This window comes from Calonectris borealis, chromosome 3 (genome assembly GCF_964195595.1).
Source record: "Calonectris borealis chromosome 3, bCalBor7.hap1.2, whole genome shotgun sequence".
NCBI lineage: Eukaryota > Metazoa > Chordata > Aves > Procellariiformes > Procellariidae > Calonectris > Calonectris borealis.
The window spans coordinates 5,194,459-5,217,198 of NC_134314.1; the positions used below are offsets into that span (position 1 = coordinate 5,194,459).

The following is a 22,740-nucleotide window of genomic DNA, read 5'->3' on the forward strand; positions in this document are numbered from 1 at the left end:
GGAACATCAGTGAATTCATTGCTTAAAACCACACTGAAAGTTCCAATTTCAACAACCAAAGGCATTTTGACACCAAACTGCTCTGATAGCTAGTTCAGCAGAAAAGGCAGTAAAATTATTTTTTCTCTCAATAAAATTATTGACTACAATTAAAAATAAAAAACAGAGAGCCTGTGAACATCAACAAACTTGCAGCTACCTTTTTAAAAGAATTTTGCTTTTAAAATGTGCTAATACACTAAAGGAAAAACCAGGAAGTTTGGGATGTAAATGCAGGCAGCCTCTTAATGGTATGAATATATAGGAGTTCAATCAGGTTGAATCAGATCTGTATTGAACCTTACCAAAAATATGTAGGGGTCATTAAATCAAAAACTGGAAGTTCTGGGGCTTCAAGAGTGCTCAGGTTTATTAATATTAATAGATCAAAGGGTAATCCAGGTCAAAAATAATTTGTTGCCTGCAGAGCAGAGGCTCATAGTGATTATGTAACAACAAAAGATGCAAGTCTTTAAATAAATTATGGTTGGGACCTTGGACCATATTCTGAATAGGTAAATATTTCAAATAATACTGTATACATATTCTTTCCAATATCAGACATTTGAATTTGATTGTAATCAAATGCTGCTTTCTCAACAGTTTCACAGAATTATCCACCCAGCCAGTCATTCCCCCTTCTCCAGAAGGTTGATATTTTAGTGAAGAAAATTGAAAAGAAATTTAAAAACTTTTTTCTTCTCTTTTTTACTTCCATCAAAATGTAATTTAAATTTATCCACATCTTGAAGTAGAGGACCACAATTAAATTGCTTTACAGAACATTTTCATGTGGCAAATCTGTGTATCTGACACAGTCAAACTTTTAAATTTTTTTCCCCTCTTCTTTTCTCTCCTTCAATTTGGGCCATAGAAAAAGCAGAATGAATTTCCTTTTCACTTTTAATCATGTTTACCTACTTTCACACTCAAGTATTTCATGTTCTAGAACAGTCCCACAATGTTTCTGTCGAAGACATCTCTGAGGATCATTCATTTGATTTTAGCACTTCTCCAGAGGCGCTGGAGTGAAAAATTAACTCAGTAAAGTTTAAGTTCTGTTAGGCACTTAGCTGATCTTAGTGTGTTAAGGAGGTGGAGTCCCATGGAGATACATATATTTCCCTCAGTGCAGAGGGTGCCTAGATAGCACTAAAGTAGGTATCTAAGTTATATACCTACTGTGAGCAAGGACAAATCTGGGCAAAATCATAGGATTTCTTTCTTTTTGTAGATCTCCTTACGCAAGCAAATAGGGACGACTTAGTTCCTAGCGTGTTTTCTCACCATGATGGCCAGGAGAAACAGCATCATGCTGTAAGCGCTCTATTTCTTTCCATACATTTGGAAGGCAAAGCTGATCTTGTTAGTTCAGTTTGACTCCCTACATCATGGCTGTAAACGCCCTCGGATGTTCATCATAGTCCCTAGGTTTGGTCTAAAGCTGGTCATCCAAGATGTAATGCATGCTAACTAGTTCTAGAAAGCTACGATGTAGACACATGTGTATGAGAGCTTTTATCCTTGGCTTCTTTTATACCTAGTTGAGAAAAGTACACACTTTCAGGGCATGATTCATCATTACTTTGAGGTTAGATAAACTGCGTGCTAAGTGCCTTTTTCTCTCCACTGATTATAGGGAGAGGAGGGTAATTAATCCAGTTGTAGTCATGTACAATGCAAAATGCCACTGTTACACTTCAGCTATTATCTGGGGAGAATGGCAGGCACTTCCAGATGATCCCTTCTACCTGTCCTAGACATTTGGTGTGCAAGTCAAGTGACCACCCATAAGTATCTAGTGCCGTCTTCTGGGATCGTCCAGCTCCTCCTCAAGGTGAGTCCAGTTCTCCTATAGGTTTCATGTCATATCTGTCAAAACTCTGTGGCTGTCTTAGATAGCCTAAAACATCTCAAATGGCTCTAAACACTTACACGTGGACAACTATATTATTTCCTACCATAGAAAGAAATGAATTGTCCCTTGGAAGAAAAGGTCTAGTTCCGCTGATCTTAAAAGGAGTTTAGCTGGCCAGCATAATCCCACCCTGTAACACCAATCCTTCCCAACTTTCTCAATGAAGGGATGTCAGAGAAACAAGAAAAGGAATGGAATAAAAGTCTTGTTGAAGAAGAAGTTAGAATGTGGCTGGAAAAAGCCTCTTGACTCAAAGAGACTTGAGCTCAAACTATGCCTCCAATGTTTTCTGTGTGAGGATGAGTGGTAGTTGGTAAAATAATATTTCAAAAGCACATTAGCAAGGTTATTACCACTTAACTGCTGTGGACCAAGCCTATCTGTCTTATTTGTCATTTTTGGTTTTATTTTATTTTCTTTCCGGTAAGTGAGTAGATTCTGTTAGACCTCTGCACCTCAGCTGGATTTCTAAAGACAATAAAGCTGCAGAAACAAGCTGTTGAAGAAAAGAAAGCATCATAAAAACAAGGCAACACAAAAGGTGACTCCAATTGCCTGCATTGATCCCATTGAACAGAGACCCAGGTATAGCAGACTGCAGTGTTGTGGGACCAGGGGCTGAGAAGATAGAGGCCAGAAGCCCGTCCTGTTGTTTAATCTGAAGTTCACAGAGGGATCAGGGCTCTTTTTGAAACTATCAAGGTTTTTTTCATTTTAGTCTGCCATGCTCTTTTCACAAGAGACACCACGGCTGCTGCTTGAATGGTCATGACAGATTCCCAACAGGTTCTGGCCTCATTCCAGTGCAGCTTTATTGTACATGCCCACGTGGGGAAGAGCAGCCCCCAACACCAAACGGTTCATTTGTCCCATGACCCAAGAATTCTTCTTCTGCCAGGTTTCCATATTGTTTTCCCAATGGTGAGTAGATCAGGCATTTCCGATGGATCAGAGGAAGCCCTTCTTTCAATCTCTCCAGCACGCAAGCAAAGCCAGGTTGCTGGAACTGCATGTCCCACAACTGATGCGCTGGCCCTAACTGTGCTGCCGGAGAAAAAAGTGCTTCAAATTTCATGTGCCACCTCAGCCAAGTCCAGAAGTGCTTATAAAAACCAGTGTTAGTGTATCATTCAGAACAATCAAATACTACGTGCACGAAAAAGTAGTTTAGAGCAACATAAATTTAAAAAAAGTGACAATTTCATCACACAATTACTGTACACTGCTGTTCTTAGGGTTGAATACTTTCCTCTCTCACGCTCTCTTTTTCTCTCTGTTTTAATCTTTCTCTTTTTTATTTTCTTTTTTTTTTCCTCTTTTTTTTTTTCTTTTTTCCCCCTTTTTTTGGATTTGGTCCACTGGAGATAAATTGCCCTCAATGATATATATATTTAAAAAAAATATCAGCAGCAAGACTCTCTTGAAATAGATTCTGTTTGATGTAGCTAGTCTGTCTTTTCTGTTTTGCCCTCTTTCACAGCAGCCTCTGAAGTTTTCCGCAGGGGGGCTTTCTCCGAGTTGGCGTGTCCTTGGCCGGATTCTGCCGCTCCTCCATTTTTGTGCGATGTGTGCTTTTCCAAGTAGTTCAGCATTTCACTGAGAACAGTTTGGAAAGTGCTTAGGGCAGCACATATTGCAGGAGTTCCAAAACCATGAGTGATCAAACTACAAATGGGAAGGAGACAGAAAAAGAAATACACATATGCATATAAATATAAATGCACTCACATACATTGAAGAAATTACAGTACACTCATTTTGCTATAGTGAAATTCAAGATTTGCTTGCTAAACTATTTATTACCTATGGGAGAAACAGAAAAGAAAAGAGTAGAGCCGAAGAGCAGACTACTACATACAGCTTCAAAGGTTGGTTTTGGTAGAAGCCTCAGTTCTGAAACACCGTGGGACAGATCCTTGGCTGATGCAGATTGACACAAAGTTGTTGACTTCAGAGAGGCCAAGAGAGGATCCGTGCCCTAGGCTTTCTAGTATTCCTAATTTTCCAGTCCCAGAAGGTTTGGCTTCCCCCTTCTCAGGTAAACGAAACCGGTTCTGTGTGGTTTATTCACTCTCCTAGATCAGAGTCTTGAACAACAAGACCTGGATATTCTACATTAATGTATGGCTGCATCTGTACTAGGAAATCAAGCAACGCCAAAGCGCAATCTCTGACCCGCAGCACAATTGGCGTGGTTTGGCCATATCCATACTGCTATGCCCTCTGAGCATCCAACAGGGTGGAATCCAAACTGCTTATTTGGAATAGTCCTTGGCCAATGCTAATGCCCAAACAATGCCCAGGACATGTTTCACATAGGGCTAGTTCAGCCAGGCTAAATTCACAGACAATCCTAACCAATTAAAAGTAAAAATAACCAAGTTCCAATGACGTTGCCCTGGTGGTGTTGAATTTACTAGTATAGATTTACTCTGTTGCACCTTTCATCCAAATAAGGTGTTTTTTCAAGATAACACTGAATTTTTCTTGTTGTTTCTCTGCACTGCAAAGTAGCTGAATTTCAGTGGTGCTCCTCACTTAACAGCTACTGAAATGATGTATTAATGCAGTTGCCAGACAGAGCTGTAGTGGGTTAATCTCATCTCAGTTTAGAGGAGCATTTCTGTGCACACATATGTATCTACAATCATCTGAGATGTTTTGGGCCTCCAGCCTGGTTTCCACCTGCAGATCCAGAAGTGTGAAAGTTTCCCACAGGTCCCGTCTCTTAGATACCATTTCTATAAGGATGTCTCAGCTACCTTAGGATATTAGAAATGGCACTAGAGACCAGTTTTTAGGCAATCGACTTCAGCCCTATTTGCTTAAATATTATGTGTACAGTATAAGATGTTCATGTAAGGGCCAGGGAAACTCAAGTTGTACTAGACATCTTGTTATGAGCAAACAAATTATTCTCATTGTTATAATGATGCATTTTGATAAGTGCTAAGTGAAAAAAAACCAAACCAAACAAATCCTCCAGATTTTTAATTTTCGTTTAGAAACATAACTGAAAAATTATTTCAAAGGTTAAAATGTCATTGCAGTTTTTAAAAGACTGACTTCAGTTATCACAATTCTGCTCAGGGCAAAAAGAAGACAAGAACAGAAGCTGATTTCTGAGTTTGTGGACATTTTTGAGAAATCAATACTTTATATTGGTTTGGGTGAGAAAAAAACCACAACAAAACATTACAGTGATTCTGATAAAACAATAACTATTTCCTATCCCATGCTAAGGTCTCATCCCTGCAGTAACCCTCTGGGTGTCTCATGCACCACATCAGTAAACCCTGCTCTAATGCAGAGAACCATGTGTGGGTCAGAAACGGGAACATTTCACTTCAGTGAAAACCCGTCTCTTCTGCACTGTAGTTTCTCAGTCTTTCCAGCTGTTTTAGAAAAAAAGTGAAAAAGTAGGGACCAAGGGAAAAGAGGTTATACAGGACATGGACAATCGCCAGGTTGCTGGAAGTATCAAAAAAATCCATGGGAAAGGCTCCAAGATATCTTTTAGGGTGATCTTTCTGTCTGCTGGACATGGGAACCCTGTTTGCTAGGAAAGCCAGTATCCTAGGGAAGCCACCAAACATATAGGATTCCTAACCAAAATGAGAGCTCAGTTTGGAAATATGTCTCCATTTCAGATTGGGAGTGGACCAGCCTGTTATAAAAGGTCTCCCAAAGGCTATTGACAAATAACTTGCTTTTAGAATGTTTATCCATCAGTCTCCAGGCACTTTTCAGAGCAGGAATTTATGTTTACCCCCAGTTAGTAATGAGAGGAAAATGATAATTAAATATTTACAAGGACTATTTTGCAGACATCAATTAACAATATCACATGACTCTTGAAGTTTAGACTCTTGAAGTTTGGTTTTGTAGTAATATCTGGATCTTTTTAATTTAGCGTTAAAAAGAGGTAAACATAGCTCACTAATTTTTTTTTTTTTAGAAATGCTTGGCATAGCAGGAAAATAAAAATCATCATCATCACCGTAAGTCATGTTTATAATAGTAGTAAAAACAAGATCAGCAGTAGCATATAGACAAGAGTATTTTTAACCCTTTCAAGTCCTTTTAGGAGTCAGGTGATTTTAAAATTAAGTGTTACATTTTATCATCATTTCTAGTCTTCAGAAGTCCAGAGGAATGAAAATGTGATGGAGCTTACAATAACAGAAAGCAAGAAAAGGAAATTCAAATGTATCATTACTAGTTATAATATGTCATGATTTTTACACTACTTGTGTGATCTTCTGGGTCTTGATTTGGGGAACTGACTATACCAAGGCATATATAAAAATATTTTTGATCTTGCATGCAAAAAAACCTAATTTATCTATTTGAAAAGTTGGCAATATCTGCAATCATTCATTTCCAGTAGATGCAAATAGTAAGTTTAACAAAAGATTGAATAGAAAAGAAATCTTCCGGCCTGCTCTCTTTGAACCTTTCGACTCCTGAGCAAAAGGAATAGAACGGTGTTCATTTGATAGCTCAATACACCCTGAAGAGTAAAGTGGGAATACTACAGTGAAAACTTAGAGATTGTCTCAGAAATAATCTGTAGGGCTAAGAACAAGGATAGAAAACTTTAATGTTCTCAAATGCTGAACAAGACTGTAGAAAATACCAGAAAGGGGACAAAATCTGATATTAAGGTACATAAGCATAAGTGCCAACCAGTAGGTGTATACATCAACAGTCCCTAAACTCCCATTACCATCAAAGGGGGCTTAATGTAGTTTCCTATGTATAAGAGTCTACAGTGATTTGAGATGTCCTATGACATCTGAAACATCTGCACAGATTTGCTAGATATGGTATGGGACTTAAGTCCACCTTGCTTCTAGGTGTTTTGATGCCAGGCAGGTTACCCTTGTGTATCTCACATGGCACTAGACGCCAACGTTTAGGCAACTGAATTGAGCCCTGGGGCTTTGTTCAATACAGTCAGAGAATTCTGGAGAATGATTTAGCACATGAAATGGATATGTCTCCTTTTTGGTGAGCTGCACCTTCTTCTGGCTACACTGATGGCTCCATCAAGCTGAATAAAAATGTGTGTTCAGTGCTATTTGAGATACCCTGTGGTAACAAGACATCTGCATCAGGTGAACAGGTAATGCAGAGGGCTTATAGGAGAATAGCACCCTTTTAAAGCAGCAATGGACTGATGGCATACCTAATAGCATCCAAAAGATGCTGCATGCTACTGTTTACTCAGCTATATCTTGTCCTAGATCTTCATTGACCACATGGGAAGCTTCAACATCCCGCTTATATCGAAACACCTAGATATGGGTATTTTATCCTGAGCAGAATCTTAAACTTCTGGTCTGAAAACTAGTGTTCATAGGAAAAAGATTTTGTGGGGTGAGTTAGGGGTCTATCTCCTTTACAGTTTAGCCTCTTATGTACCACTAATCATCAAATATGGCAGGTTTTTTCAAGATAGCATTGTGTTTCTTATAAAAAAACCAACCTTTTTTTAGTGAGAAGTCTCATGGCAACTCTACTTTCAGTTCCTGATGAATATATTCTTCTCCACAGATGGGGATATGTAGAGCCTATTAATTTTCCCATGAAACTTATTAAGAGAAACCATTTTATGGAAAATTTCTGACCAGCCCTCCTTGCCATGCTCCTGTGAGAGTGTATTTTTTTAGCCTCACTTTATGTAATGAGCATAAAAAGGCCGAAAGATATTATCTTCTACTCTTACATTTTTATCAGTAATTCCCCTTGCTCTAATTTTGGTGGACTTTATTTCTCTGCAGGTTAAAGTCTGAAAAATCTAAGAAAGTTGGATAATTTCCCTTTGCTGATGAAAGTAAGTTTCAAGTTGGGGAGAAAATCTGATTTTACATTTAAATCAGACATGACAGACAGAAGATTAATGGCAAAGCATTCAAATATATTTCCTGAAAGTCAAATTTAGTTGCCTGATTTTTCAGGCTAACTGAGCTCCCACTGAAATTGGTTCATTGTTGGTATGCTCCACACCTATGAAACAAGTTACTTTCATTATAATACTTCTATTTGGGCTTAAAAGCCTAAAATTAAACATGGTGGTTTCATAATGGAGTCTTCTGGGTATTCTCAGCTTTGTAGTGCATCTCATTGCAATTCCTATAAACTAACTCTATTGTTCTAAAAGGCAAGGCTAAAATTTCTGATTTTGGTACTGTGGATGGAGAGCTGCAGTAAGAAGGCAATGAATATCAGGTCAACATATTATAAATCCTTATGCTTAAGGACATCCAGACCTGCCTGCAATTCTGCCCAGCGCTATGATGCAATTACGTCTGCTCATGTTTTAATGATAGCCTTACTTGAAAGTGAAAAGATCCAACTGTGCCTGAAGGCTTGGACTCGCGTTTGGCAACTACCTCAAGGACTCCTCCATACCCCAGGCTGGTGAAACTCCGACATGTGGCAGAAGAAGCAGATTCCTTCTTGGCAGGGGGGAAAAGGCCATCTGCACTGAATGCTTACACCCTCATTTAAAATAAATAAATACTTTAAAATGATAATAATGAAGAAAAAGCAAGCTTGAACTTATTGGTCGGACTTTCTCAGAACTTTGAACGTGAAAACAACTTTGTGATTACCCAAATTTAACAACACATGACAGATGACAAATAATAAGATCTGACAAGACTTTTGATGGCTGTAAAGGAAATGAAAAAGATTTTAATCTCTTCACTGATACAAGTAACATCCTAAGTTAGAGGTGCCTGTATTGACTTTGGGGTGTTTCTGTTGATTTCAAGGTCTGTCCTGTGAAGGTTGCCTAGAGAATTAAATTGTGATAACTTTACTTCAGAAGGTCAGGAGGCCTAACCATGACACAAGTTAGACTGATAGTCAAGGTAAACATTGGAACATGGCCAGTATATATTACAGGGATATATAGTCGATAGGATCAGAGTGGCAAACAGCACATACAGAAGTTGCCTTGCAAAGTAGGCCCTCATGCTTGTTTTCTGTTCATAACCAAACAAGTATATTAAAGATATGTTCTCCTAAGCAGATCAACCTCCTTTTACCATGTGTAAGAGCAATGGAGAAAGTAAGAAGAGCGTGCTAGAGCTGATGCCCCATATTTCCAAAATACGCTATTTCAGCTCTGTATATTTTAGATCTTGGGACTGATTTTCCACACTAGGAGAAGTGCTGAGGGAACATATCTGAAACATCCAAGACTGTGACTATGGAGTGTTTCTGAGCTATAGACCAAAGATTAAGCCACAGCACTGTGGTGTGCATGGCGCTCACAGAAGCCCTTGGCTGTTTGCCAAGAAATGTTTCCAGCATAGCACATTATATCCTCCAAATAAAACTGGATAATGCTGTGACTTGCTGGTTTTGAATGAGAAAAAGATGTACAAGCTTCTGGTTAGCTGTGGATGAAAAGTGGCCTCACCACCCATTATCACCTATGGAGCCAAATACATCAGTGAGACCACGGATCCAAGATGACTGGATACTTTTGGAAAAGAGTGAGCATGTCCTTCACACAGCTGTCAGCTCCTTCAGTTTCTCTTTTCACTTAGTTAATGGTCACATCCCTGCTCTATGGGAAGACAGAGAAATGAATGAGATTCATCCAACTTGCTACCATGCATAGACTTTTTCCAGCGAGGCAGCTAACGTAGCTGAGAAGCCCCATTGCCCTCCTCAAATGAGAAGGACCAAGAAGCAAGCATTATATACATGCTGATGACAAGGGACAATGCAACTATGTAACCTAGTAATTTGGAAATGAGGCAATGGCATTCCTTTTTTTGGGAAACATGAGAATGCCTTAAATGTTTTAAGAAATCTTAAGTACTGGGTTGAAAAACAAATCAAGCCCCCCAAGGTTTTTTTCCTTCTTTGATGAACTTGTATTTGCCTTTTCCTTGGTAATCATGGAACTTATTTGTTAATGAAGAGGATAAAGAAAACAAAACAGATTCTTGTCTGTTCTCTTGGCTCTATAAACTGTGACTATAAGGGAATATGGTATCATAAGACTCATGATAAAAATCATTGGCAATATTAGAAATTGGGACAAAAACATCCCAATCCTTTCAAAAGGATTTTGATTATAAGCAGAGCAGGAGAAGGTGGTCAAACCCCTGCTATGGAAAGAGATCAAAGAGGGAATTCCTGGGAAAAGGAGTGAGGGAAAAATCCCAGAGGAAGGAACTGTAATGGTAAATAAAGAGCCAAGGAAAAAGAAGGAAAAAAAAAAAAAAGAAAAAAGAAAGGAACAATTTGTTGATTACTTGTACCTCAGCACTAGGAACAAGTATTGTCCCTCTCAGCTAGCTGAATTTAAAGCCAGATTAAGAGAGATCATGGAAATCAGGGAACTCTAGAGGGCACCAGAGGTGTTTCACCACAAACTTCATTGCGCACCAGGTTTCTTCCAGTCCGTGGATCCAAACAGAAGGCTGCTGCTGCTGATCAAGATGACTGGAATTATGACAGCAGCTGCTCTACCTCCTGATAAGCAAAGAAGTGTAAAAAAAAGAGAACAATATAGAAGAGGGGTATGCACATCTGTAAAGGCAACCCACCAGTAAAGCTTTGGGCTCTTTGTTACAATTTAAAAAACATGTTGAGCTTCAAAACACATTTCATTGCTCCCTTTTACCCTTCAGAAAGAAGGATGTTACTTTCTTGCTGCTCCCAGAGTCTGAGCCTCTGGTTTCTTGCCTGCCGCTTTTCGTGTCACCTTGTCAGTGTGATGCCAGGCACTCGCAGGAGGCTGACAGCTCCAGAGACTAGCTAAATGACAAAACTCTTGTCTCAAACGATTTCATAGGAAGGGTGTTTCGTATCAGCTGGATGGCTAGGCAAAGCACAGAATAATTTGTGAGGATGCTGATTGCTTTCATTATCTAGCTTTAGTATGCTGAACCTATTATTTTTTGTCTGTTTTTATAAGGTTTCTGCACTGAAAGAAGTGTCACTTGCAAGAAAGTAGTTTTCCCTTTGCTGTTTTGATGTCTTTATCTTTTATATATAAGATAGGTGATTTGGATGTGATTTTGCATCTTGATGAAATGTAACCATGAAGTTAAAGGATCAAATCCAACTTCTGTAATCGGTGGGTATTCATTTTCCACTATGTGTAGGAAGGATGACAGTAGGATATCTGAACTTTCCAAACACTACAGATTCTTAGAGACACAAGTGTCCCAAAGGCAGATGTAGAAGGTGTGTATATACCCAATTTTACAAGTGAAGAAAGTGAGATTAAGACGCTGACTAATGAGGTCAGGGAGTCTCTATGTGTAAGTCAAGGAACATACACAGATCTCTTGAGTATAACCTCAGCCAGTCTTCTCCTTGTAAGTTTTTTATGTCATGTTTTTTGGCTTCCCAGCACAGAATGTGGGTCATTTTTGGTGGGTTTTCTGGTAACTTTAGTTTTTGTGAGATTTTGGGGAGCTAAAAAAGACTTCCACCAAAAAAAAAAAAAAAAATCAAAGCTGTGCTGATGCAAGGGCAGGTTATGAAGGCAAAGGCAAGAAGACACATGTTTGTGTCACTTTCAGGTTCCCGGCTGAATCTATGCGAAGCTCAGATATAATAGTGGAATGGAAGAGAGAAGTGGATACACACTCTCTCCATTCAACAAGAGAGAGGTATGGTATAAAATCAAGAAAAATACTAATTTAGTGTTTTGGACATTTGGTCCAGTTGGAGGAATGTCCTAAATTTTGATCCTTAGACTGAAGGCTGGTTTGATACTTTATCAACAGAATTAAGTGTGAAATGAATAAAGCAGGATCCTAATCCAGAACTTTAGCTTTGGTTTATTGCAGAAGCCACTACATTAGATAACGATACTCATGGGCTCTCATTCTCAGTCCAGCCTTAAATTTTCCTCTGCAAAAGGGAACAGCTTCAAGAGGAGGGATGGAAAATGAACACACGGGTTCACCCATGCCACCAGAGATGCCATGGAACATTTAGAGTATCTATAAGGTTGGTAGATGTGATGCAGGACTTACTAAAGACCCTTGAACTGAAGGAATGGCAAATGAATGTGAGACAGGATGTCCTTTTATACCTGAAATGACCCTAGATTCCTAGATTCACCAGACAGGTGAATCACCCTAAGGTTCTTAAACTGAAGCTAGGGGATGCCTTTAGTAACTTATACCTGCATTAGCGAAGTGAAGAGTACCCAGGCTCCTCCTCAGATCATGAGTGATCTAGCATAGCCTGGCCTCATCTCCATTATTCAAGCACTTTAACCTGCAAAGTAGTGACCATATCTAAGCTTCCAACTGAGAACATCCTCTTGACCGAGATAAGGCTGACTTGTGCCTGGGAATTGTTTGGGACAGAAAGAGTTGGTCTAGGCCAAATACAGTAGCAATCAAACATTACAGACAATTGTGTTCCAGTGTCCAGGAGCATACCCACACAGTTTATTAGATTAGTTTTCTATATCTTTTGGGGGGGTCTTAATTTCTACATGTCTCCATTCCTTCTCTGAAATGTGATAGAAACATTTCCCTTCTTCATAACAGGGATCTGTACAACTGAAAATTTTTCGTTCACCTGGTCTGGTTCTCTGCTCTGGAGAGGGTTGGATGCCCTAAACGTCCAGGAAGTACAAAAATACTAGAGAGATGAATGATACGCAAGTTAATCCCAACCATTTCCCATACTGACATGCTTCAGATCTACCTGCACACCATTAATAGGAAAAGGATAGGGTTTGATGGTTGTGCTGGTTAACATTGTTCCAGATCCAGCAGAAGAACCTGTTGGATGTGCAATGTCACCATTCAGCTCTGCTGAGTTAGTGGCAGGATTATGGGTGTTGGGGGTTATCCAAGGCTTCACCATCTCCCATCACAACTGCCTGCACCATTATTCTCTGGGTGTGTGTCTCAGAACTCTTGTGTTTCCAGGCAGGCTTTTCCTGATTCACCATTTTCAGGCTTTTCTACAGTGATTTATTCTCAAAGCCTTCTATATTTGTTTTGTTTACATCCATCTTTTTCCTTTCTCTAACTATTCCAACCCCTTTTTTCCTCCCATCACCTTGAATAATTGAGAGCTGTCTCTTGGTTTCGCTGAGCATGAAACGAGGCTTTTACCTGTTCTGAATCCCAAACCAACCAACTTACAATGCTGAAAAGAGATTTCTATAACCTTTCTGTCCTGAAAAAATAAAGAAAGATGAAATCTCAGCTTTACTGACATCAGTGGTATTTGAAAATGTTTTAAGTTTCAGGAGAAATTAAAACCCTATTTTTTCCCTCTTGCATACAGAGACACATGTACACAAAAGTCTCGCATGATTCTGTGGGGGTTTTGGGAGAAGAACCTCTGAATTATAAGTAATACAAGGCAGTTTAAAAGAAACTAAAGTTTATTTAAATATTTTCTTTCTCTTTATTCTTTTTCATTCTCTTTATTTTTTATCTGTCTTTCCTTCTTTCTCTCCTTTCTTTATTCCTTTCTCTTTCTTTCTTTCTCACTCTCTCACTCTTCCTTTCCTGATGCTCACTCCATTTTGAAAGCAAAGGGTGAGAGAAATAAGTTCCTCTCATTAAAGCTATAGAAACTTTTGGGTTCTTTTCTAGTACTGATGTGCTGACTTTGCTCTCTACTGTAGTAGACTCATAAATGCACTTACACAGATCAACCTTTAGAGGACAACAAAGAGACACACATGTATCTGGACAAAAAGTCTCAGCACTTAGTAATGGAAATGGATTTTTCCAGGGTTTCCTTGTTTGCCCTGTGGCTTAATGCTGATTCTGTCTTCAGAAACAGGGGACAGGGTAGTTCAAGTGGTGGTTTTCAGGCCAGATACAACCCACAGGATTATTCCACTTGCTCCTCTGTATTTATCATGAAGAAATCAAAGAAGAGCTGAAAGACAGCGTGGGTAGCCCTGCAACATATCACCTCTTCTTGAACCCACACTTATGTATATTCTTGGAAATCTGAGCTGCTCCAACACTTATGGAGTGGCTTATGATCCAGCCCTGACAAGGTTGGACTTCTCTAAATCTTAGTACAGTATTTATAGCACAGATAGGCACCTAACTGGGCTGTAATAAGGTCTGGTGCTTCCCTGAATTCTCAAGCTACATATATATTAGTGATATATATGTGCCACTGTGCCCAGGAATAGTTTAGGACAGAGCTAGTTAGACCAGGCAATGAAAACCCAGGAATTTTGCAAAAAAGCAGCACAGGCAGTCAATACATGCCTGTGCCTTGGCACTGCTTTTATTTACTAATATCAATATAACTTCTCTGCAGTAAGATACTCCAAAATGTATTGAAAAGGGAGAAATCTTGAATAAAGCATACATACTACTACCCTGGCTCAAGCAGTGCACAATGGTTGCTGCTATGGATGTAAAGGTCTACAGAATTGTCTGTTCATGGTCAAAAAATATTGGGAAATCATTCTTCATGCAGCATTGAGTTTTCTGTATTCAGGTCAGATGGACATCTCAGAGAGCAGCTGCACAAACATGATTGAACCAGGAGTGTAGAAGAGCCTCTGGTTTTTGCGTATCTGGTAAAGTTGTGCAAAACTCAGCAGTTTTCAGGCTCACTGCAGCTCCTTTGAAGATTTCCCCTGTTTTATGCTTTGTATGAACTTTGAGTTTGGAGTTTGAGCAAACCCAGCAATTCTGATCCCTTCATGGGGACTATCCTGTACTTCAGGGTGGACACATGTTTACAGATCTTGATCAATTGGGACTCAGTGGAAAAACTTCTGAGAGAAGTGTGAGCTTGAAGATTTAAAACAGAGGAAACGGGAAACACTGCTTTAATCTGACCTGTGCCAGTCTGTGAACCCTGGTCTTAATTATTAACGTTGAGCAAGTAACATCGGGAGCAAGTGGAGCACATAACTCTACACTTACCAGCTGTAGGGTAATTTACTCCTAAAGAAAATTCACTTTTAACCCAAGGTAGTGGAGTCTGGATTCTGTTGAAGGTACCAGATAGCATAGCTCTTCAAGAAGTCTTTCATTATCTTAGAATTTATTCTAATACTAGAGATTTGTGTGATTCCTCTGAATTTTTCTGTTCATAAAAAAATCTCTTCGACTTTCTGACATCATATGGCATAAGCATATATACACACACACGTATAAAATACCAACCTTTCATCTTGTGGTTTCTTTGCTGCCTTTGCTGCCTGATGGTTTACAAGGCAGAATTTCTGAACCTTTTCTTGTTATATTAAATCTGTATGAAACTATATGAGATTTCCCATGATCAAAAATCAGCTCATACTGGATAATGGTTGAAAAACATGCTATATCTATGCTAAAAACATTCACAAAACCTTGTCAGAGATTCCAGTGAAAGACTACAGCTTGTCCTTGCCAAACACACTATTTTGGCTCCATCCCAATCTAGAGATTTATACAGCATAGAGGCAGAGAATTTATTGTGAGAAAGCCCACAGTTCTGGAACAGAAATAGAAATGAAGATGAAAATTTCACTATTGGAAAAGCATGTTATAAAATTTGTGATGACTATATGGAGTCACTGCTTCAGATTTATGTCTCTTCAGCAAGACCTATTTGTAGAGCACCAACAGCTCTTGGGCGTTTTGATCACAAATAACATTAATTTCATGTGTATAATTAGGACCAGCAACTTATTAAGACAGTCTGATTTTAGACTCTGATTATTGTAGATGTCATCAGAGTATTTGACAATGACTATGGTCTGAAGGTCAAATCCCTCTCTGGCATACAGTTGCAAAGCTCTTTATCTATAGGTATAGATACATGATAATTATGTTCATTTCATTGTAATAAATAAGGACAACCTGCTCTTTTGGAAATCTAATTTTAGGTGGGACCTATGATCAGGGATGTGGAGGTCACTGTACATTGAATATTTGAATTCTTAGTGTTAGGCATGTGCTTTTTGTTAGGCAGATTCCTTCAACATCTTTTTATGAAATAATTTCCAACTGATGTATAATGACAGCAGCTATTTGTGCTTGTGACCAGTAGGAGGCTGTACTATGCCTTAACCAGCAGTGAGCATGTTGTTCCTGGGTTACAACGACTTTCTCTGTGCATTGGGGTACCAAGAATTTCTTCCTCTTCTCTCATCCCCAACTGATCAGGTGCAAATTTCCTGTGACAGAGGTCAGTTCAGTCTGAGGATCATCCCTCAGAGAAAGATAGAGAAACCAAGTGATAGTCAGAAGCAGTCTGTGTTGAAAACTTGACTCAGAAAATACTTAATGCTCCTGGAAAACATGATGAATTGCATTCTCACATCTCCTCTGGCATCTGAGACAGACTTAAGTGCCTTCTGTGATATGTAATCTCAAGAAGGCAAGTAGTGGTAGGAGGGGTTCAGATGACCTTGCTGTGAAGGCTGCCAGATTTAGGGCATGGAAGTAACGATTTTTTTGCCTACACTAGGTTTAGCTATTTACAATATAAGTGTCTAGTGTGTACTGGTTGGCTAAGCTCCCATTCAGCTGGAGGTCCAGACCAGACTGTTCAGTCAATGGATTTTAGAGAGAAATTCAAGTCACACTAACGTAGATGTCTACATTAGGCCCGTTTAATTGTAATGCAGATTTCACGGGCTATACAGGGGAGATCCCTAAAGACTACAGCAGAAGATATACACCTGGCTGAAATGGAGGCACCTACATATAGATGAGTAGAGTTAGAAGTTTGGGTCAGAAGCTGGATCTGACCTCAACTTCTCTATAATAGATGGAAAAGGAATATGGTCTCAGCTTAACGTCCGGGTGTGGCAGTACTCATCATTCCCCAAGCACAGACATCAGACAAAGCTCTCTGATTTAAGCCCAGGGAAGCATCTGTGTAGGATCAAGACCTATGCTCTTCTAGGTGCCCATCTTCAGTCCAACACTTATTGCCTACAGCAGGCATGAAAGAAAGCACTGAATGATCCAGGAGCTGTCTACAGAAGCTTTTTACTCCAACCTGAAGTGAAGCAGAGAAAGAAGGATGGGAGCTGTACCAGTTGACAGCTTTTGCAGCTGAAGCCTTCAGCATTTTATCCTGACTGCTGCTTCTTCTTTAAACACAGGACTCCTTGGGGATTAACTACTTTGTATCACGTTTACTTTGTGTGCGTGTAATGGGGAATTACCTATTTTCCCACAATCCTAGGTAGCCCATTAAAATCCCCCTATGAGTATCCTGTATAAATAAGCATGTCTTCCTTGGTGTGCATGTGTAGTTAGGCATTTTGGAGTGTGTGTGTATAAGAGAAAGTGTACATAGACATAGGTGGTATGTGTACATGTGTGCACATCACTGCATGAGAACAGAAATGGGGTTGTCTAGAAGTGTTTGTATATGCATAGGATGCACACAGGTATGTGTAAGCATAAACAGGAATGTGTGCATTTGTGGACCAGGCATTATCCTTGCCTCTCCCCACCCCCCAACAGATAGATGGAAGAGGTGGAATGGTACATACTTTGGATTCCATTCAAAGTCTGAGGGACTAAAAATTAGGTACCACACCACCACCTGGCTGGTAGGTGCTTCATGCTCTATCAGAATCTTAATAACTAAAAGATGTTGGGGCACAGAAGTTGTCTGCCCAGCCAATGAATGAAGAGTGGCTTAGCTGGCTATGCTAAAGAATATGCAACATCACTCTAAGGCTTTATAGGCCTAACAAACCTGCTTGATCTGTAACCAACTCTTTGAAACAGTCCTTTACATGTTGATTTTTTCAGATACCAGCTAATGGCTAGAAAAAAAAAAAATCTGTAGCCTCAGCTAGTCATGTATTCCCCTCTGTGGTCCAAGTAAAGACAGGAGCACCTCTAGGATTTTTCCTCACACTTATCTTTGATGAATATCTTAGATGATCCCACTAGTTCAAAGTGGCCTTCTGGAAGTTCCCATTTCACTCTTGACTGTATCTAGCATATAGCCTAAAGCAATGTCGCGAGTGAGTGGTTTAGAGGCCGCTTAAAGCAAAAATGTGAAATTGCACAGCAACTCCTGGGCTAATAAATCTTTCTGATCCCAAACTGTCTATACACTTTTATCCATAATTTGGATAAAATTCTGATGAAGTTTGGACTTGGCGTGCATGTACCATGGGTCCTTGGCTTCACAACAGCTTCTTGGCTGTCTACACCAGTAAATTATATATTGCTAAGGCATGGGCCCAGGAACTGAGTCTAAATATATTGCAGTCTCTGGCTTTTTGGTCTGCCAGTTTGCATCCTCCCAGACCTTTCCAGAGTGTTGTTCATGAATGCAGTAGAGACTGTTCCACTAGGTAGTCTGCTTTGAGGCCAGTCTGCTTTGGAGGTCAAAGAGTTAATAGTATGGTCATGGTAAGATGATGTCAAATGGTTTCAGTAGCATAGAGGAGGCTCTAGAACTATTTAGTTAACTGGTAAGGGTGCAGTCTAACTGTTCCTCTTTTTATTGCTACTTTGATTAATCTATATTGTCATTTTGGCTCTGAACTTGAGTTTCTACATTTCTGGACCATCCGCTTCATTGGTTGGCTTGTGATTTGGCTCACATCTAGAGCAAGACAACTTTCTGGCCAGATGGGGAGATTTGGCCAGCAGATGTAGAAAATGACTTACTGAAACTCAGACTGTGGTCCTAGAAGCAGGGTGAGTGCAACTAGCCTGAACTACATTGCTGGGCAAACATGTGCTTTTAATAGGCACAGATAACAGAGGGATTATGGACGTTATAGTCTTCTAAGTAAGGGAACACATATCATTATAACATCATATGTAGTCTTTATCAAAATTATGGATTTTAGTTAATTGTTCCTCTTTCAAAATCATACCTGAAATGTGTTAAATGTCTCTGGATGTCGAGGTCTAATATTGGAGTCGGTCTGGAGGATCCGAGGGGTGATCTGTCTTGACTTAGAAGGTCTTGGAATTCTTTACATATTTGTCTAAAAGGAAAGTGGAAATCCTTAAATAAGACAGGTGTAATCCTTTCCATAAAGCTGATTCCCATAACACTGTCACCTTATTCTAAGTGATCTCATTCATAACAGAAATATTTGACAGAAGCATTGTTAAAGAAATTAAAGGCAAATGAATCCCCCTCTTGCCTCCCTGCCCCAAATTCTCAGAGCCAACAACATACAGAATCTCTTGAACAGGAACCCTTCTGGAACCATATGAACATTGACATTTTAAAATGTGATTTCTCTCCTGAATTGGACCCAGTTCAGCAGTGTTAAGTCTGGCTTAGCTCACCTACATTAGAAGCCAGGGTTATGTACATTTCCTTGTGTGCACTGGTTTATCTGCAAGTAGAAGTCCTGGCAGTTTTTATCTTGCCTTCTTGACCCCCAACTATTAAGACAGATGGAGCACTGGGATTTGTGAAGGAAAATGCTACCTTTGCTCTCCTAGTTTCCATTTGTGTCCATACTCTGCTTCTTTGTAGAGTCTGGGGCAGAAGAACTGATGGATCCTCAACTGAGACCTCTCCCACAGGTCTGCCCAGAGTGAGAATTCATTCCAGGAGCAGTATTTACATTTCTTATTGAAACATTCATTAAATTGTTTTACATTTCGACCATGTATCAGGCAGCCTAAAGTCTATAGCAGTCCAGAGGACTTGCATCCTAACAGTGCCTCTTTCTCCCTGGTGACTGTAGGAGGAGCTCGGTGACTCACTCATCTGTCAGTGCCTACACAACAGAGAGGCAAGTAAGGCAAATCCCATCATCTCCACTTTTTCTCCATGATGGTTTCCTGGGCAACATACACTTTCAGTAGGCAGGACCCACTGAGAGCCAATTCAGCACCCAGCAATGGGAACTTAGGCTCTGTCTTGCCTGGTCTTCTATCAGCATAGTAGCCCAACTTCTTTGGAAAGGATGGATGATCTTGCTGTCTTCCCTCTCCCTCTGCTTTTCAGGATGCCTTAACACCTGGGGGTTAAAAAAATCCCCTAGGATAACCCTATATAGGATCTAACACTAAGAGAGACCTGAAAATAAGGTGTTCTCATTCTTATGATATTGTTGTTTTGGGCTAGTTTGCAAATTAATCTAGGAATGTTCTGTTCTGCCAATGTGTTTTTTCTAAAAGAAATCAAATTGGCTGCATTTAGTGCATACCATATCTGGACCATGGATGAACAGCACTTACTTTCAATTAGTTTATGATACAGTTAATTAAAAAAAGGAGACATGTCTGGGCTTCTCCAAAAGAGCATACCATTCTACATTGTCTGTATTGGAAATCAGGCACTTAATGTGGGGCCAGGAGGGCATGATGCCCACCAGACTATCAGAACGCTCAGCTGAGTTGCCTGATGCTAGCCTGACACTCAGTTAGGTTGACCTAATACTGGTCACAGTGACCACATGTAACCTAGTAAACAGTGCCACCTGGTAAAGTATACAGTGCCAGGGGTCATTCTCATACCCTCATGCAAATTGGCACCATCTGATAAGGTTTGTATAGCTATGCTCTTCTAGCCTCCTAAACACGGTGTCTTCCTGGTGTGGGTTATCTCTCAGAACATGCCCAGAAGATATTTGGGAGAGTTCAAGGAGCCATTCTAATGTTTTAATAATATGGACAATTGCAATCAGATGACTCAGTGTGTGCACGGTTTACTTTGTTAGCGTAGATGAAACCACTGTGCTTGGAATCGGTTTCTAATACTAAAGAGCATCTCCGTGGTCCATGATTTCTGCCAGAAGACTCTTCGCACATGTGGTCCTAGATAAAGTTCAAGTTCTTCATTATCACCTTGTAACTTTTGTCCTTTGGGACAGAGGCATAATGGAAAATAAGTGGGTAAACCTAGCTTCTTGGTCTTTAGAAGGTCTTCCATTGCCCAGTTACAAGCAAGGCAACTGTACTAACCTGTTTTTACCCTTCATTATATCACTGTTCTGCAAATTTTGGACATAGACTTTGGCTACCACAGCTCTCTCCTGACTTAGAGGAGAGCAGATGCAGAAAACTATTTCCTGCTGTGCTGCTGGACTTCATCCAAGCCAGATTTCTGTAAACACTTGTCATCTGTATGGACCTAGACACCAACTGCTTGAAAAGACAGCATCGTCTTAGCCTTTTAGGCAAAGAGAGGTATTCAGCAGAAATGTATGTAAATGCAGCATACAGTTTTAATGAATCAGGTCCTTAGAGGAAAAACAGTTCCTTTCAACAACTGAAAACAGTCAGTCATTTTGGCTTCTAAACAATCTACTATCCCCAGTCGGCCCTGTCAGCACTGCTCTTCTCTCCTTCCTCCAACCTCTACTTTCTACCTGTTGAAAAAGTTCATCTTAAAAGTTCTTGTATTTTGACAAAGGAAAATGTCAGAACCAAGTGTGCAATTAAGTTCCCTTCTATCTTCGTATGTCAAAAGTCTTTACTGAGTGTTGGCAGATTGAAAGAAAAGAAAAAAACTTTTTTATTATACATGAAAACCTGTAAAAAGCAGTAACCTACTTTTTTCAAGGGGATTTCTCAGCAAAGTGATGTCTCAGAGCCTCCCCTACCAATAAAACATCACCTGGGGTAATGGCAGGGAGGGGGCTGACAGTTATTTGCTGAGTTGGACTGTGACTTTGAAAAAGCAAAGAAAGGTGGTTATGCTGTTTTAGGGGCCACAGATTAATTAAAAAAAAAAGAGTCCTGGGCACTCCTGCAAGGGAGGCACCTAATGATTTATGATAGATGGTTAGATGTTCCAGTATATGATCAGGAAAAGATAAAAAATTCTGTACTGGATCAGAACAGGAGCACATCTAGTCCATGATCTTATTGCTAGCAGTGGCCAAAGCAAATGCTTTGTGAAGAGTACAAGACTGGGGCAAATGTGTGCCCATGAGTCTGATATATTCCAAGTGTGGAAGAGTTGCCAGGCATCCAAAGATCACGTATCAGAGAGATGTTCAGCAAGTCCTGTGTGTCCAGTCTCAGAGCTTCTTTTCAGAAAACTAGCAAATTGAGCACATAGTGTCATGAGCCAGATATTGATTATTCTGTACTGGCTGTAAGCAACCCCACAATAAAATTGTTATTCACACTATTCTGTTTTGGTCTGTGTAAATGTGTGTATCTGTCCCTCCGTCTCATGTGGAAGGCCTTGTGCTGCGATATTCTGTGATGTTTCCCGTAGGACAGTGTACCTCTCCATCAAGTGGAATTATTGATGTGGCCTTCAGCAGTTCTGCATCTACCCTAGCTGCAACCTGATCAGGTTCTGTTCCCTGTTGTAAAGCCATTCAGGGTCTCCCACACCTCTGCAAGGTGAACTAACCCATGTTAAAAACCCTCTAAAACCAGCTTTTTCTTTTTTTTTTTTTTCATTTCTGTGTGGATTGCATAGACATGTCCTGAAGCCTTTCTAAAGAGTCCAGAGTTAATAGGCCAATATCAGCACCCTTTGGCCAGAACTATGACAATTCAGTCTTTTTTTTGCAGCATCTTACTCTGGAGTGCCCAGGCAATCATCTACTCAGTCACAGGAGGTGAGTGGAGAGAAAGAGAATCATAGGAGACTGGCTTCTCCCATTGTTTACCCTTTTTTTATCCTTTCAGCTCTTAACTAAAGCTTGCTTCACTCCCGTCCTGCCCTTGCTGTCACTTGTGTTCAGTGACATTGTGTCCATCTCTTCTTCCCATAGTAATTGTCAGGTAAGGCTCGGATTCTTCGTTGTCTAGACCACCAAATTGTTAGAACAGGCCATGGGACCAACTTGTTGCATCAACTAGTACTGTCCTAGGCATGTCCTAAGTTAGCAAATGTGA

General features: G+C 39.9%; 1 protein-coding gene across 2 annotated transcripts in view; it reads right to left on the bottom strand.

The window, feature by feature from the left end:
* Positions 1-3,252: 3,252 nt before the first annotated feature.
* The window catches only part of TFAP2D (transcription factor AP-2 delta), a 52,535-nt gene continuing 33,047 nt past the window's right edge, over positions 3,253-22,740 (bottom strand). For both annotated transcript variants that reach the window (XM_075144883.1, XM_075144882.1), the window contains 2 exons: positions 18,792-18,905; positions 3,253-3,622 (listed from right to left, as the gene is read on the bottom strand). In XM_075144883.1, coding sequence (XP_075000984.1) covers positions 3,403-3,622; positions 18,792-18,905 — 334 coding nt within the window. In that variant the 3' untranslated portion in view covers positions 3,253-3,402. The remainder of the gene's footprint in view (positions 3,623-18,791; positions 18,906-22,740) is intronic.